The 14,194-nt window shown below is 65.9% G+C and overlaps 1 protein-coding gene and 1 long non-coding RNA gene across 3 annotated transcripts; both read left to right on the forward strand.

The window, feature by feature from the left end:
• The first annotated feature begins 1,126 nt into the window (after positions 1 to 1,126).
• On the forward strand, positions 1,127 to 7,044 carry ELF3 (E74 like ETS transcription factor 3). 2 transcript variants are annotated; one of them, XM_077902471.1, is made up of 9 exons: positions 1,127 to 1,277; positions 3,117 to 3,287; positions 3,633 to 3,854; positions 3,930 to 4,016; positions 4,106 to 4,225; positions 4,361 to 4,450; positions 4,588 to 4,704; positions 5,414 to 5,609; positions 6,236 to 7,044. In XM_077902471.1, exons 2-9 carry the CDS (start codon positions 3,125 to 3,127, stop codon positions 6,348 to 6,350), a joined length of 1,110 nt encoding a protein of 369 aa, XP_077758597.1. In that variant the 5' UTR covers positions 1,127 to 1,277; positions 3,117 to 3,124; the 3' UTR covers positions 6,351 to 7,044. The 2 variants fall into 2 exon arrangements, with proteins under 2 accessions (XP_077758597.1, XP_077758596.1); XM_077902470.1 differs by lacking the exon at positions 1,127 to 1,277 and adding an exon at positions 2,373 to 2,759.
• A 3,362-nt stretch (positions 7,045 to 10,406) lies between these two features.
• On the forward strand, positions 10,407 to 13,966 carry LOC144315298 (uncharacterized). Its single transcript, XR_013381042.1, has 3 exons — positions 10,407 to 11,780; positions 11,871 to 11,981; positions 12,694 to 13,966. It is a non-coding gene; the product is annotated as an uncharacterized LOC144315298 (long non-coding RNA).
• Positions 13,967 to 14,194: the final 228 nt, after the last annotated feature.

Genomic DNA, 14,194 nt, shown 5'->3' on the forward strand with positions numbered 1-14,194 from the left:
GGAGGGGGTGGGGGTGGCGCACAGGCAGATGGAAGGACGTGGCCACAGGGCGGTGGGGGGCCCGTGCAAGGGAGCCCCATCCCACTTCCTATGAAGGAGCCCAATTCCCTTCCTGCGGCACCACCCGTTCATCTCTTCCTTTGCTTGAAACGTGTATTGTAGTGTCTTTTCCTCTGGCCTCCTCTTCCTTCCTGGGCCTCGCCTGCGTTTGATCCTGGATAAGTCGTTTTGTGTTTTTAAAGATTTTTATTTATTTATCTGACAAAGAGAGCACAAGCAGGGGAGTCTTAGAGGGAGAGGGAGAGGGGCTGAGCGGGAGCACGTGGGGCTAGATCCCAAGGCCTGGGTCCTGCCCCCCGGGCGCCCTGGGTGAGTATTTTAACTGTGAGTCTGTTGAGAGTTTGGCGCCAAGTGCGGCGTCCTGGTCCCCACGGGCATCGCCGCGGCCGACAGCCTGGGCTGGGCCGTGGATGAAGGGGGCTCACCAGACACTTATCTCTTCTTGAGTCTCCGCCTTGGCTGTGTTCTTGGCTTTGGAGGTCATCGGCCTCCGCCTCCGCCGCGCAGGGCTTGGGAGAGAGCACGCGGTGCAGCCCCCAGACAGGCTCCTTGAGGCTCCTCGCACGAGTTAGGGGACAGAGGCGGCGGGCCGGCGGGTGATGGCCTCGTCCTCGGCCCTGGCGCTCTGATGGCGGACCCTGCGAGGCTCCTTCGGGCCCTTGCGTCCACGTGCCGCCCGCAGGCCTCCCCGACTGCCCAGCGTGGTGTCTGGGGTGCCATGACCGCCGCTCCTGGGCCCCACTAGCGTGGTGAGTGCTCGCGGTGCCCAGCACGGGGACCCCGCCTTGCGCTGCCGGCCCTGCTCTCCGCCTTCGGCCCCCCTAGTCCTGCGGGACGCGGCTGCCCTCGTAGAGGGCGGGGGCCGGGCTCTTGCCACCCCATACCCCCAGGACCAGGCCTCCCGGGGAGAGCGTGGGGGGCTGCGCCCCCGTCCTACTGCAGCTCCTCCCCACAACACCTCCCAGGCCCTGACCTCGAGCTGGAGTCCTTCCCACTTACCCATAACACCACCGCGCTGCTGGCTGCGGGGGCATCAACACCAGGAGATAAGGGCCGGCCTATAGGGCTTCCTTATCTCGGCCCGTCCCCAATGTGAAGCCCCGTGAAGGCAAACATCCTTCTCATCCCACCCTCGGGAGCCTTGGCCAGGTATCCCCCAGGGCAGGGGAGCATGTGAGCCGTCCTGGGGCTAGAAGCCGGTTCGCCCACATTCCAGGGTGAGTGACTGGGTGGAGGGTGTGCCCGCCTCGGGCTCCTGGGGGAGGCCCCCTGAAGGGCTGGGGAAAATCCTACCGCCAGCCCCCGGGGCTCTCCAGCCACCTGTGGCCAAGGGGAGGGGGCCCTGGAGCCCAAGCCCCGTCCTGGGGGCCCAGCAGTTGCAGGGACAAAGAGGAGAGGGTCCCAGGAGGTGGCCTTGTTAGTCACCTGGCGCTAGGGACAAGGGAGGGGTCAGCTCCGGAGGGGAGCCACCCTGTGTGAGCGGCTACCTGGCCCACCGAGCCTAAGCTTGGCCGCCCTGGCGCTAACGGGGGGCGTGGGAGGGGTACCCAGCTCCCAGATCCCAGATGCTGAGAACTAGTCTGGAGGAGACCTTAGGGGCTATTAAGCATGAACAACCGTGTTTTTACCCGTGGGGAGGCCAGCAGAACCGCGTAGCCGGGCGGCCGCCTGAACGCAGGCCTGGGCCGCCTCCTCCCCGTCTGTGCTGCCGTGTCAGGGTCTCCGGCGGGGTCTGCGCGCTTAGACGCTTAGACGGGCCCCCCGGGCCCCAGAGGCCCCCCGGCGGCCAGGACTACCCGGTGTTGTACCCGGTGTGGGAGAGAGTCGCCTTTCCTCCAGGGAGCCAGGCTTCTGGCCACTAGAGGGTAGCAGACAGGTGCCCGGCGGCGGCGGGGGAGGGCGAGGGCGCGGAGGCTGGAAGGGAGACCCGACGGGGGCTAAACACGGCCGCGCGGCTCGGCGCAGCCCCGGGCCCGGGCCCTCCCACGGGCGGCTGCAGCAGTGCTGATGCTCGCGTGGGCTCCGACACGCCACCAGGGCGCAGGCACCGGGGCTCGGGTACACGCGGCCCTGAGGCTGGCAGGCCGGGCCCCCGCCCAGTGTGAGCTCAGGAAAGGGCCCGGCCTGGGGAGCCTCGGGAACCCGGGCGCTGTGCGTGAATTCCCTGAACCCCACCATCTGCTGTCCCCGCCGGCCCCGGTCCTCGGGTCTCTGCCTGTTTGGGGACCAGCAGTCCGCGCAGCCCCTCGCGGCCTGGCCCCCGGGGGGGTCTCCTGCGCCACCCCAGCGGCACTCCTGCCACCCGCCCAGGCCGGTGCCCTGTGCCCAACCCCAGAGGGTGCGGGATGACAGACTCTGACAATCATTAAACCAGCCGGGCCTGATTTCCCAGCACCGCCTGCCAGGATCCGGGCCAAGTGGCACAAAATATGCAAATCACCTGGGGCCAGAAGCCCAGTCTAAAGGCCAGGAAATCCCCTCCATCCAATGAGCCACCGGCTCAGGTTACCGCCAGGCGCTATAAGGGCCGGGCTGGGGAGGAGCCCCGCGCCTCTATTTAGGGCGGGAGGGGGCGCGCGGGCCAGACACCGCCGAGCTCCTGGCCAGCGCCGGCGCGGCTCTTCCCTCCTGGATTCCCCACCTGCCCGCTGTCCCTGCTGTCCCTGCCGCTGCCCGCCACACCCACACTCCGCCTCCAGGTAGGACGCCCACCGTCCTCGGTGGCCCGGCCCTGGGAAACCCGATGGGGGTCTAGAGCCGCCCGCGGGGCCTAAGCCTGAGCTGCCTGGAGGCCTCGGCCGCACTGCCTCTGGGAGGGACAGGGTGGCCCCGCTGCCCGTGCTACTCGAGGGCGGGGGGGGGAGGGCGGGCAGCAGGAGGCCTGGCGCCCACAGCAGCCCCGAGACCTGGGAGCCCTGCACGAAGAGGGGGCGTCGGAGACACCCTGCTCGTCACCTCCCTTGGGGCTGGTCCTGCCCCGGGCTGGGCCGGAACAGAAGAGCCGGAGGGCAAAGGGCAGGACCCTGGCCCTCACCTGGCCTCCGCCTCTGCCCCAGGTGGCCTCATGGCTGCAACCTGCGAGATCAGCAACGTCTTTAGCAACTACTTCAGTGCTATGTACAGCTCCGAGGACCCCGCCCTGGCTTCTGCCCCCCCTGCGGCCGCCTTTGGAGCCGATGACCTGGTGCTGACCCTGAGCAACCCCCAGATGCCACCGGAGGGCACAGGTGGGTCTCAGCAGGTGGGATGGGGCGTGGAAGGGAGGGAGCGTCACCCGCTAAGAACCTGCTAGATCCACGGCTGGCCGGCAGGGAAGAGGGTCCTCCTCTTCCAGCGTTAGGGGCAAGGGCGCTGGCAAGAGGCTGAGATGTGGGGGTAGAGGGGCAGCGGCCGCTACGAGGTGCTGGGCGAAGCTGTGGGGAGTGGCGCCCCCGCCGCCCCTCCTGGGAACTGGGGGCGGGCAGGGGGCGGGGGGGGGGAGTCAGTGCCTGCAAGAGCCCGAACCGGTGCCAGAAATGGGCTGTGAAGGTCCGGGTGGCTCAGGCCACCTGACATCGCGCCGTGCCTTGCAGAGAAGGCCAGCTGGTCAGGGAAGCAGCCCCAGCTGTGGTCCAAGGCCCAGGTTCTGGACTGGATCAGCTACCAAGTGGAGAAGAACAAGTACGACGCCAGCGCCATCGACTTCTCGCGGTGCGACATGGACGGGGCCACGCTGTGCAACTGCGCCCCCGAGGAGCTGCGCCTGGTCTTTGGGCCCCTGGGGGACCAGCTGTACTCCCAGCTGTGGGACCTCAGTAAGTGCGGCTGCGGGGCCCGGGGGGTGGGACGGGGGCGCCAGCCGGGTTCTGACCCGCCCTCCTCCCCGCCAGCCGCCAGCTTCCCCGACGAGCTCAGCTGGATCATCGAGCTGCTGGAGAAGGACAGCATGGCCTTCCAGGAGAGCCTGGGCCCCTTTGGTGAGAGCCCTCGCCCCCCGCCCAGTGTGCCCCAGCTCCAGGGTCCTTGGGCCCCAGGCCCCGTCTGAGCCCTCGCCTCCTCTTCCCAGACCAGGGCAGCCCCTTCAGCCAGGAGATGCTGGAGGAGAGCCGGCAGGCCGGCCCCTACTTCCCCGGCAGCTACGGCCCCGGCGCCCTCTCCCCGGGCAGCTCCGACGTCTCCACCGCAGGTGCGTCCTGGCCTGGGCCACAGCCTCCCTTTCCCCCCAACCCGCAGCCCCGGTGCCCTGCGCTTCCTGGGAGGGACAGAGCGGGTGGGGGTGGGCCTGAGACCCCAGGAGCTCACCCCGGCCCCGCCTCCCTAGGGACTGCCACCTCCCAGAGCCCCCACTCCTCAGACTCCGGTGGAAGTGACGTGGACCTGGATCCCACTGACAGCAAGCTCTTCTCTAGGGGTGAGTGCAGGGAGTGTCCCATGGGGCGGGTCTGTCCCCTCATGCCTGATGCCTGCAGGGCTGCCCCCCTGCTCGCAGCTGCCCCGGCCCCCCAGGCCTCCCCGCCTGACCCTGCCTGACCCCGGCCCCCCTCGCAGACGGCTTTCCTGACTACAAGAAGGGAGACCCTAAGCACGGGAAGCGGAAACGGGGCCGGCCCCGCAAGCTGAGCAAGGAGTCTCGGGAGTGTCTGGAGGGCAAGAAGAGCAAGCACGGTGAGCTCCTGGCCCCTTTGCGTGGGGGCCTGGGCGGCAGGTTCCCTATGGCGCCGCGGGTGCCGTGCTGTCCCGTGGTCCCCGGCTGGACACACTGCCCCTCCCTCCCGCCGTCACAGCCCGCACAGGGCAAAGCTGTGTGTGCGGGTCACCGGCTGATCACAGAGCCTAGACTGAGGGTGCTGGAGGGGAGGGGAAACTGAGGCACGAGAGCTCAGATTCCCAGCCCACCCCCCACTCCAGTTCTCTGCACACTTGCTCCGTCCCACCTGCTGGGACGGCCTCTAGGCCTGGCCTCGGGGCCTGGTGGGAGCCAGCCGGCCCCTGGGAGCTGCGGGGTGAAGGCCCCGAGCTCCTTCTCCCCAAGTCTCCCTCCCCCCCACGCTAGGCCCGGCTCCCTGGCTATTTTTTCCAGGAAGCTGCCCTCTTGTCCCCCAGGCGGGGGCCAGCTCTCGCCCCATACTCTCCAAGCTCTCACCGATCGTCGGGGCGTTTGCTTTTTAACCGTGGCACCCCCCAACCGCGGGTTCCTTCAGGCAGTAGCGTGCCTCAGTCCCCATCGGGTCCCAGCCAGGCAGCGAGTAAAACATCTGTGCTGCGTGCAATGGGGAGGGGAGGTGGCGACGCGGCCGCCCATGGGCAGGGCGCTGGGATGGGCCTGGGGGCGAGGGACCACCTGGGCCGCCGGCTGACGCGTCTGGCCTTGCAGCCCCCAGAGGCACCCACCTGTGGGAGTTCATCCGGGACATCCTCATCCACCCAGAGCTCAACGAAGGCCTCATGAAGTGGGAGAACCGGCAAGAGGGTGTTTTCAAGTTCCTGCGATCAGAGGCCGTGGCCCAGCTGTGGGGCCAGAAGAAGAAAAACAGTAGCATGACGTACGAGAAGCTGAGCCGAGCCATGAGGTGAGCGGGTGCCCGGCCCTGGTGACGCGGCGAAGCCGGGGGGCCGCGCGGGCACTGCTCCCCCGGTCGTCCCTGCCCCCCAGACCTGCGTCCTGGAGAGCGAGGGCAACAGTAGGGCCTGCCCCCGGGTGGCCCGGAGCAGGCAGGAGGCTGCGCAGCAAGCACAGGAAACCTCCCCTGGCAGCACCTCTTTGCATTACCTGCGAGGCTCGTCCTGAGAAAAGCTCTTGCTGGTAGAAAGAGCATGAGCCACGCAGCCTACACCAAGCCCAGGCTCCCCACCTTGAATCAAGGAAATTGCTTGTCTGGACCTCAGTTTCCCCCTGAATTACGACTAAGGTCCCTTCCAGCCCTAAGACCATGTGGTTTCATGATGAGCCCCAGGAGAGAGCCACAAGGTACAGAGGAGCCAGGGTAGAGGCGGGTCCTCGAGGCTCGGAGTGCACGAGGGGGGCAGAGGCAGCCCCTCCCTGCAGGGGGGAAGACGGGGGAGCTCCCGGAGGTGGATCAGGCTCAGGCTGGCAGCGGTGGGGCGGGTCACGCACAGAGGACGCGGCCAGCGGAGGGCCTGAGCGGCCCGGCGGCTCCCTACCCGGGCGCCTCTGAGCGCTGTTCTCCGCACGCAGGTACTACTACAAACGGGGGATCCTGGAGCGGGTGGATGGCCGGCGGCTGGTCTACAAGTTCGGCAAAAACTCCAGCGGCTGGAAGGAGGAAGAGGCTGCCGGGAGTCGGAACTGAGGGCCTGCAGTGGACCCAGGACCAAACGCACGGACTTGAGCCCGCGGGCCCTCCCGGGAGCACCGCCGCGCCCCACCGCCGGGCCCCACCTGGGCGGGCTTCGGCCGCGCTGTGGAGAGATGCCGACGTCCGGCACCTCGTTCAGCCGTCATCCTGGGATCCGGGGCTGTGGCCTCTCCTGTCTGCCCTCCTCTTGGAGTTACGAGCCCTGGGGTTGGAGGCGGCTCGTCTGCTGACCGTAGCTGCCGGGGCCGCTCCTTTGACCTGACGTGTCCTCAGACCCGACCCAGACAGCAGCCGCAGACACGACGTTCCTCCTACAGACGCCTGGACTGAGCCACGGGGCCAGGGGGAGCCCCAGGGGCCTGCGAGACGGGGACAGAGGGGCCTCCGGCACCTGCTCTCTGGACTGGCTCCCACCCCAGTGCTTGGACTCCGCAGGCAGGGGTCAGAGCACTCCCTAATTTATGTGCTATAAATACGTCAGATGTACATAGAGATCTATTTTTTCTAAGACGTTCCCGTCCCCGCTCCTCTCCCACCACGTGTTAGTGGTCAGACTGACTCCTCTGGGCCCTGGGCCGGGCCAGCGAGGGGCGGGGAGATGCTGGGACCCTCAGGATGGGGCTCCTGGCTCCTCCTCCTGTGGATGGAGGCAGAGACCTCCAATAAAGTGTCTTCTGGGCTTTTCTAACCTCTGTCTTAGCTCACCGCGCGCTGAAATTCAGGCCTCTGGATTGGACGAGGGCATGGGGTTGGAGGAGGGGCCAGGGCAGGAGGTCTTGGGCTAGAGGTGCAGGGGTAGGGACAGGTGTCCTAGGGTGGGAGGCCCGGTTCGCAGACAAGCTGCCCCGGGGCCGGGAGGCCAGCGAAGGAGACAGGTGACACGGCGCCAGCTTCCCAGGCTCCGTGCAAGGGAGCCCTGCGCAGGCCCTGCTGCCCTCACGCCTTCGCCCGGTCGCCTCGGCCACCAGCCCTGGGGCCTGCTTCCTGGCCGACGCTCCGGAAGCCCAGAATTGGGTGTCGAGCCCCATGGCGCAGATGCCTGGGCCCCCAGCCCTGCGGGCCGCACACCGAGGAAGCAGACGGAGACGCGCCCGCCGAGGCCGAGGAAGGACGGGGAGGGGAACGGCCGCTCGCCAGCCTGGTGCCCTGCAGCCCACCGGGCCGTGCCCCGCGGAGCCAGGACACGGCCGCCGCCCGATTACAGATGCACAAAGTGAGGTCCATAGGGCCGGGGAGCCAGCCGGGGCAGTTCCCTGGGGCCACGGCCGCTTCCCCCTGCGGCGCCCCAGGGTTAGGGCTCCCCTAGCCTCATCCCAGGGCATCCCCACCCGGGTTGCTCTGTCTCCACGGTGACACCGCAGGGGGTGCAGGACAGGCGCTTCCCCAACTGGAGGTGGGCCGTCCAGTGGGAAGTGCCCCACGTGGGAGGCTCCACGCGCCGCGGGCCCGGTGACGAGGCAGTCTGTGAGCTGGAGACGCTCGGTGGCCTCGGGGACGCCGGAGCACTGGCCGCAGGGTGGGGGTGAGGGAGGGCGCGGCCCAGGCGGCACAGCTGGCCTCGCTCTGCGGAGCCCCGGTCGAGTAGGTAACGGGGCCAGTGGGGCAGCTGGCGTGGAAGGACCCCGATCTTCTTTGGGAGAAGAAACGCCTTTGGAGCCGGGGTTGCTTCTGCGGCACAAGCAGGTTAGTGGGTGAGGGAGAGGGTGCAGGTGCCGGAGAGACCCTGGGCTCCCCGCGGGTCAGGCCACCTGGTCTGGAGCCTTCGGTGGCATCTCGGCCCAAGAATGACCTCCTCACTTCCTGGGAATGAAGATGCTCCATGTGCCGCGCTGGGTTCTCCGCCCCTGTTGTCTTGGGGTCCTCGGGACCGACAGCGAGGGGACCCCTGCTGCCCGACGGCGCCTTGCCAGGTGCGGGCTGCACCTCAGGAGCCTGGAGCACGCTGCCCCCATGCTCCGTGTCCCCCGTGCTGACGCGGAGCCGCTGGCCATGGGTGCTCACCCGAGGGTCCCCCCCGGGGAGGGGGCTGGGCCCGGGCCGAGCCCCTCATCCTCCACCCAAGGGCTGGGAGGTGGCATGGGGCCCAGTGTTCCACTCTGACCTTTGTCCCGCCCTTTTTGGTTTATGAGGTGCTTTCCTTACCCCATTATCTCATTTGAGCTGCACCACAGCCCGTTGAGGAGACTGGGTGTCCCCGTGTCCCTGCGGAGGCTCGCGGCCAGGCCAAGGTCACCCCCTGGCCAGTGGAGTGAGGGCCGGACCCCAGGCATAGGTCCCCCTGCTGCAGCCTGGGGGGCCCCTGGGGAGAGCAGCAGAGCCGAGGGCCTTCCCCCAGTGGCTCTCCACCCGCTTCCCCCTCAGGCCGCGGAGGGCTCAGGCCCGACCCCGAGGCTGCCCTTTCTCCTTCCCCCTCCTTGCTGTCCCCTCTGGCGGGTGTCAGCCACCCTTACTCCCACCCCCGCTCCTCCCCACCCCACCCCAGCCACCAGGGGACCCACCCCCAGCAGAGATGGGCCCTGCGGCAGTGCAGGGGGTGTCTCCTTGGGTGTGGCCTCCTCGGTTGTGTGGGGCCTGCCCAACTGTGTGCGGCCTGCCCAGGTGTGTGAGGCCTTCCCGGGTGTGTGCGGCCTGCCCAGGTGTGTGAGGCCTTCCCAGGTGTATGAGGCCTGCCCAACTGTGTGCAGCCAGCCCAGGTGTGTGCAGCCTGCCCGGGTGTGTGCGGCCTGCCCAAGTGTGTGAGGCCTGCCCGGGTGTGTGCAGCCTGCCCAGGTGTGTGCGGCCTGCCCAACTGTGTGCAGCCAGCCCAGGTGTGTGCGGCCTGCCCGGGTGTGTGTGGCCTGCCCAAGTGTGTGAGGCCTGCCCGGGTGTGTGCGGCCTGCCCAGGTGTGTGAGGCCTTCCCGGGTGTATGAGGCCTGCCCAACTGTGTGCAGCCTGCCCAGGTGTGTGCGGCCTGCCCAGGTGCGTGAGGCCTTCCCGGGTGTATGAGGCCTGCCCAGGTGTGTGCGGCCTGCCCAGGTGTGTGCGGCCTGCCCGGGTGTGTGCGGCCTGCCCAAGTGTGTGAGGCCTGCCCGGGTATGTGCAGCCTGCCCAGGTGTGTGAGGCCTGCCCAGGTGTGTGCAGCCTAACCCAGGTATGTGCAGCCTGCCCAGGTGCGTGAGGCCTGCCCAGGTGTGTGAGGCCTGCCCCGGTATGTGCAGCCTGCCCAGGTGTGTGAGGCCTGCCCAGGTGTGTGAGGCCTGCCCAGGTATGTGAGGCCTGCCCAAGTATGTGCAGCCTGCCCAGGTGTGTGCGGCCTGCCCAGGTGTGTGAGGCCTTCCTGGGTGTATGAGGCCTCCCCGGGTGTGTGCGGCGTGCCCGACTGTGTGCAGCCTGCCTGGGTGTGTGCGGCCTGCCCGGCTGCAGGTCACCTCTTATCTGCTCCCGTGGGGTGGGTGGGAGGGCGGCCCCCTCCCGTGTTTGGGCGAGTCGCCTCCCCGGTGAGCCCCCGGATTCTCCCCACAGCCTCGCCTCCCCCGGGTCAGAGCAGCGGTGCCCTTCCCTGCCCTCCTGGGGCTGCGGTCAAGCGGCTGCGTGTGTGCTCAGCGCGCCGTCCTCCTCCAGGCGTCTGTGGGCACCTCTCCCTGCCGGCGTCTGGGGCCTGTGCACACACGTCGCATCACTGACACGCACATGCTCCACTCATACCCCACATACACCTGCTTATATGCACGTGCCCGCGCCGCCACAGGCGGATGCTCACGGCCCACACCCCGCACACCTGCACCCATGCACATCACACCCACACCCACACCCACGGTCATGTGTCAACCACACACTCATATGTCCACACACATCACACACACTCACAGCCTCGACCTCCCTCCCCAGGGCGTTAAACCCCAGGTGCGCCCTGCCCCAGCCCTGTGTTGACAAGGCCCATCTCTTTCCTCAGGTACAACAGACCCCACTGTTTTGGTTTGGTTTTATTCAGAGAGGAGGAGGGGGAGGGGAAAGAGGGGGAGTGGGGGTGCGAGGGGGAAGGTGGGGAGAGGGAAAGGGGTGGGCGGAGATTTTAGGCAGGCTTCACACTCAGCACCCGGCAGGTCCTGGGGCTCGATCTCACAACCCTGAGATCAAGACTTGAATAAGGATCAGAAGCTCAAGCAACTGAGCCCTCCGACCCCCTTTTGGAAGCCTTTCCGGCCCCCCTTCGGCCATCTCCCACCAGGCGGGTCTAGACCCCCCCTCCAGTCAGGACCAGTTGCGTAAGCTGCAGGGCGCTGTGCAAAATGCAAACCGGGGCGCCTGTTAAAAGTCCATAAAAATCCCCAAATGGCCACAGCAGAGCAGAGCACGAAAGCCAGTGAGGCCCCTGAGTGGCCGCCCGGGTCCCAGGCCGGCTCCTGCGCCCCGTGGCCCCCGCGCTCCCCTGGGCCGCCCCGTGCCCCTGCCGCACACATCTGCAGCTATCGTGCCGACACGGAGCAGTTGTCGACTTTCTATAACCAGGACGATGTTCATAACCTGGATTTCCGGCTTCTGTTAAGAAATCAGAGGATTTGGGATGCCCCGGGGGGGCTCAGTGGTGGAGCGTCTGCCTCGGCTCAGGGTGTGATCCCGGGGTCCTGGGATCGAGTCCCGCATCGGGCTCCCCGCAGGGGCCTGCTTCTCCCTCTGCCCGCGTCTCTCTCTCTCTCTCTCTCTCTCTCTTTCTCTCTCGGTCTCATGAATAAATAAATAAAATCTTAAAAGAAGAACAAGGAGGAGGAGGAGGAGGAGGCCGGCGGGCCGGGCCAGCGCTCCCCGCGGACCGCGATCTCCAGGAGCGGCTCCTGCCGTCCCCCTCGATGTTCCAAGTCCGCCGTGTGCCCACCGACCAGCCTGAGCCACCCGGAGAGGCCGCCTTCAGGCCCTGCGGGGCACACGCACGCCCAGCGCCTGCTCCTGCTCCCAGCCTCGGAGCTCGTCCGTACCCCGTGTACTCCCGTGTACCCCCGTGTGCCCCCGTGTACCCGGCACAGTGACGCTGTCCAGGCGTCGGCGGGCGAGTGCATGGCGGCCGTGGGGGGCTCCCGCTCACGAGTATGGAAACCTGGGGTGGCTCGTCGGTTAAGCGCCGGACTCCTGACTGCGGCTCAGCTCGCGATCTCAGGGTCGCCAGACGAGCCCCGGGTCGGGCTCCATGCTCAGCAGGGACTCTGCTTGAGACTCTGTCTCCCTCTCCCTCGCCCAACCCCCAAAAAAATAAATAAATAAAATCTTAAAAAAAAACACAAGTGTAGAAAGCCAGCCAGCTCCTGGTGCTATGAGGGCCTGGGTGGGGACAAGGGCCGAGGCTTACTAGGCAGTGTCCCACTTTCTCACATGCAGGTGCACCTGCAGCCCGCACGGCGTGTAACAGATGCCCCCAGGCCTGGCCTTCTGCGCGCCCGCGGCCCACGCAGGTAGGTAGCTCTCTCCCTGCTGAGGGAGCAGCGGCCTGGCGACCCTCCTCCATCCATGCAACAGCTCCTCATGTCGATGTCTTCCCTTAGCTCCCCTCTTGTCTCAGGAAGAACAGGGCCCTGAGTTGGTGCCCGCAGCGTAAGCACCTTCCATGATGTGTAGAGCAGAGCACAGATCCACGTGAGAGCCCCAAGCTCCAGGTGAGGCCGAGGCTCAGGGGAGGAAGGTGCAGCACCTGGGGTTAGCGTTGACGGCCAGGCTCTTATTGGGCGCCTAGCAGGTGCCACGCAATGGGCCGCCGGTGCTTCAAGGCACCACGTTCATTAATCCTCCCTGCGACTGCACAGTGGGGGCCCGCCGCGTACCTGGCTCTACGCTGGGTACAGGGGACGCGGCTGGGAAGAGGTGGCCCAGGGGGCGTAGGGAGCCTGGGCTGGAGCCCAAGAAACTCCAAAGGCATGTAAGCCCCCCAGCAGGCCCGCAAGGTAGGATCGTTCCCCAGATGAGAAACTGAGGCTTTAGAGAGAGAAAGAAACGGCTCGAGTTTTCAGAGCCAGTGAGGAGAAGAAATCAGGATGTGAACCCTGGCTTCCCGGGCCTCCCTCGGCCCCACCACTGACGCGCCAGGCGCCCGGCGATGCTGAGTCTCACCTGCTTACCGGCACCTGCAGTGCCACCACTAGGTGCGCCCTCTGGGGAGTGTCAGCTCACCCACAAACCCGCCTGGGGTGGTGGGTGGGGTCAGTGAGAGATGCTCTCGGGGGCTTCTGGATCCTGTGGGAAGGATGCAGAGTGAGCTTCTGTTCCCGTGGGGCCCTCGTGGGGAGTGTCGGGTCCTCACGCTCACTCCCCTCCCCCCTCCTCCCCTCCTCCCCCTCCTTCCCTCCCCTCCTCCTCCCCTGCCACATGCAGGCCCGGGCCAGGGCGACAGCAGCAGCAATTAGCTCAGCTCAGCTGCCCGTTACTGGAACCTTTGTGTCAACTCTGGAGCCGATCCAGGAAACCATGCCCAGTGTCCCGCATGACTCAGTCTCACCTGCCCACCTCCACACCTGCGCCAGCCTCGGTGACCCAGGCTGCAGCACTGCAGGGCAAGTCCCAGGCTCCCCTGGTGCATCCCTCACCTACCCCGGGTGCCTGCAAGGCATGCCGGGATTTAGAGTCCTTAGGGCACCAGCTTGGTCCCTTGACTGATTTCTAGCGAAGAAGAAATGCTCCAGGCAGGCCCAGAGCGGGGGTCGGAAAACCGGAACCTCTGTGGGGAACGCAGGCAGAAGCGTTTGCTCTCCTGTTACTGTCCGCTCTGGGAGACGCGTACGGCCGGGAGTAAGAAGGCCCCGACGTCCAGAGCTGTTGAGGGCGTAGAGGTTGGTAACTCAAGCTTGCCACAGGCCCTTGGTCTAGGTGTGACTTCGGAGACGCTTCCCAAGGGCACTTTGACAAACGGTCTAAAAGCCTTAAAAAACCCATGCGCACCACTGTCCGCAGCAGCTTCATGCCTGAGGATTGAGAAAATAAAGAAAAAAAAAGGAAATAACTGGATAGGTCCGCGAGAATCTGCACGGGCCGCCGTTACGTCGCTGTTACAACTGCAGGTGAACAAGAGCCGCCTAAGGGCCGGTCCTCGGAGGACCAGCACGGGACGGAGGCTCATTCAGACACGAGGCCGCCAGGAGAGTGATGCTGGGGGGCCGGGGGGGATGGGGGGGCTGCCCTGGGCTCAGGTCATGACCCGGGGCCCGCTGGAGACGGGAGCCTGCCGCTCCCTCTGCCCCCCCCCCCAAATAAATCAATAGAATCTTAAAAGAAAAAAAATGTCTCCAGTGTTTCTTCCCTTAAATCACTCAGAAGCAAGAACGATTCCATCCAATTTGGTGAGAAACCTGTGGCTCTGAGAGACGAAGATCCCGTGGAAAGATTCACAGCACGTTACGGGGTTGTTCTTTTATTGATTCTTTCCTCGGCGGTCCTGCCTCCTGATGAGCCCGCTGAGGCCATTCTCCAGCTCCCCGTCCACTTTTTAATTTCCTGCCTGTTCCTCTTTGACGCTCACGATCTTCCCCGATGAAATTCCCTGTCGGTTCCTGCATGTCGTCTACCTTTTCCACTAGAGCCTTGACATTCGGGTCACCTGTGAATCCAGCTCCACGGGTTACACTGTTCCTTGGCAGTCGGATTTTTTTCTTTGATATTTTTGTATGTCTCGTAATGTCTATTTTTTAATTTATTTCTTAAAAAGATTATTTATTTATTTGTTTGTTTATTTATTTATTTATTTAATTTATTTGAAAGGGAGCAGGAGAGAGAAAGAGAGAAAACAAGCCGGAGTGGGGGAGGGGGGGTAGCAAAGGGACAAGCAGACTCCATGCTGAGCACAGAGTCCGACTCGGGGCCGATCCCATGACCCTGAGAT

This window comes from Canis aureus, chromosome 6 (genome assembly GCF_053574225.1).
Source record: "Canis aureus isolate CA01 chromosome 6, VMU_Caureus_v.1.0, whole genome shotgun sequence".
NCBI lineage: Eukaryota > Metazoa > Chordata > Mammalia > Carnivora > Canidae > Canis > Canis aureus.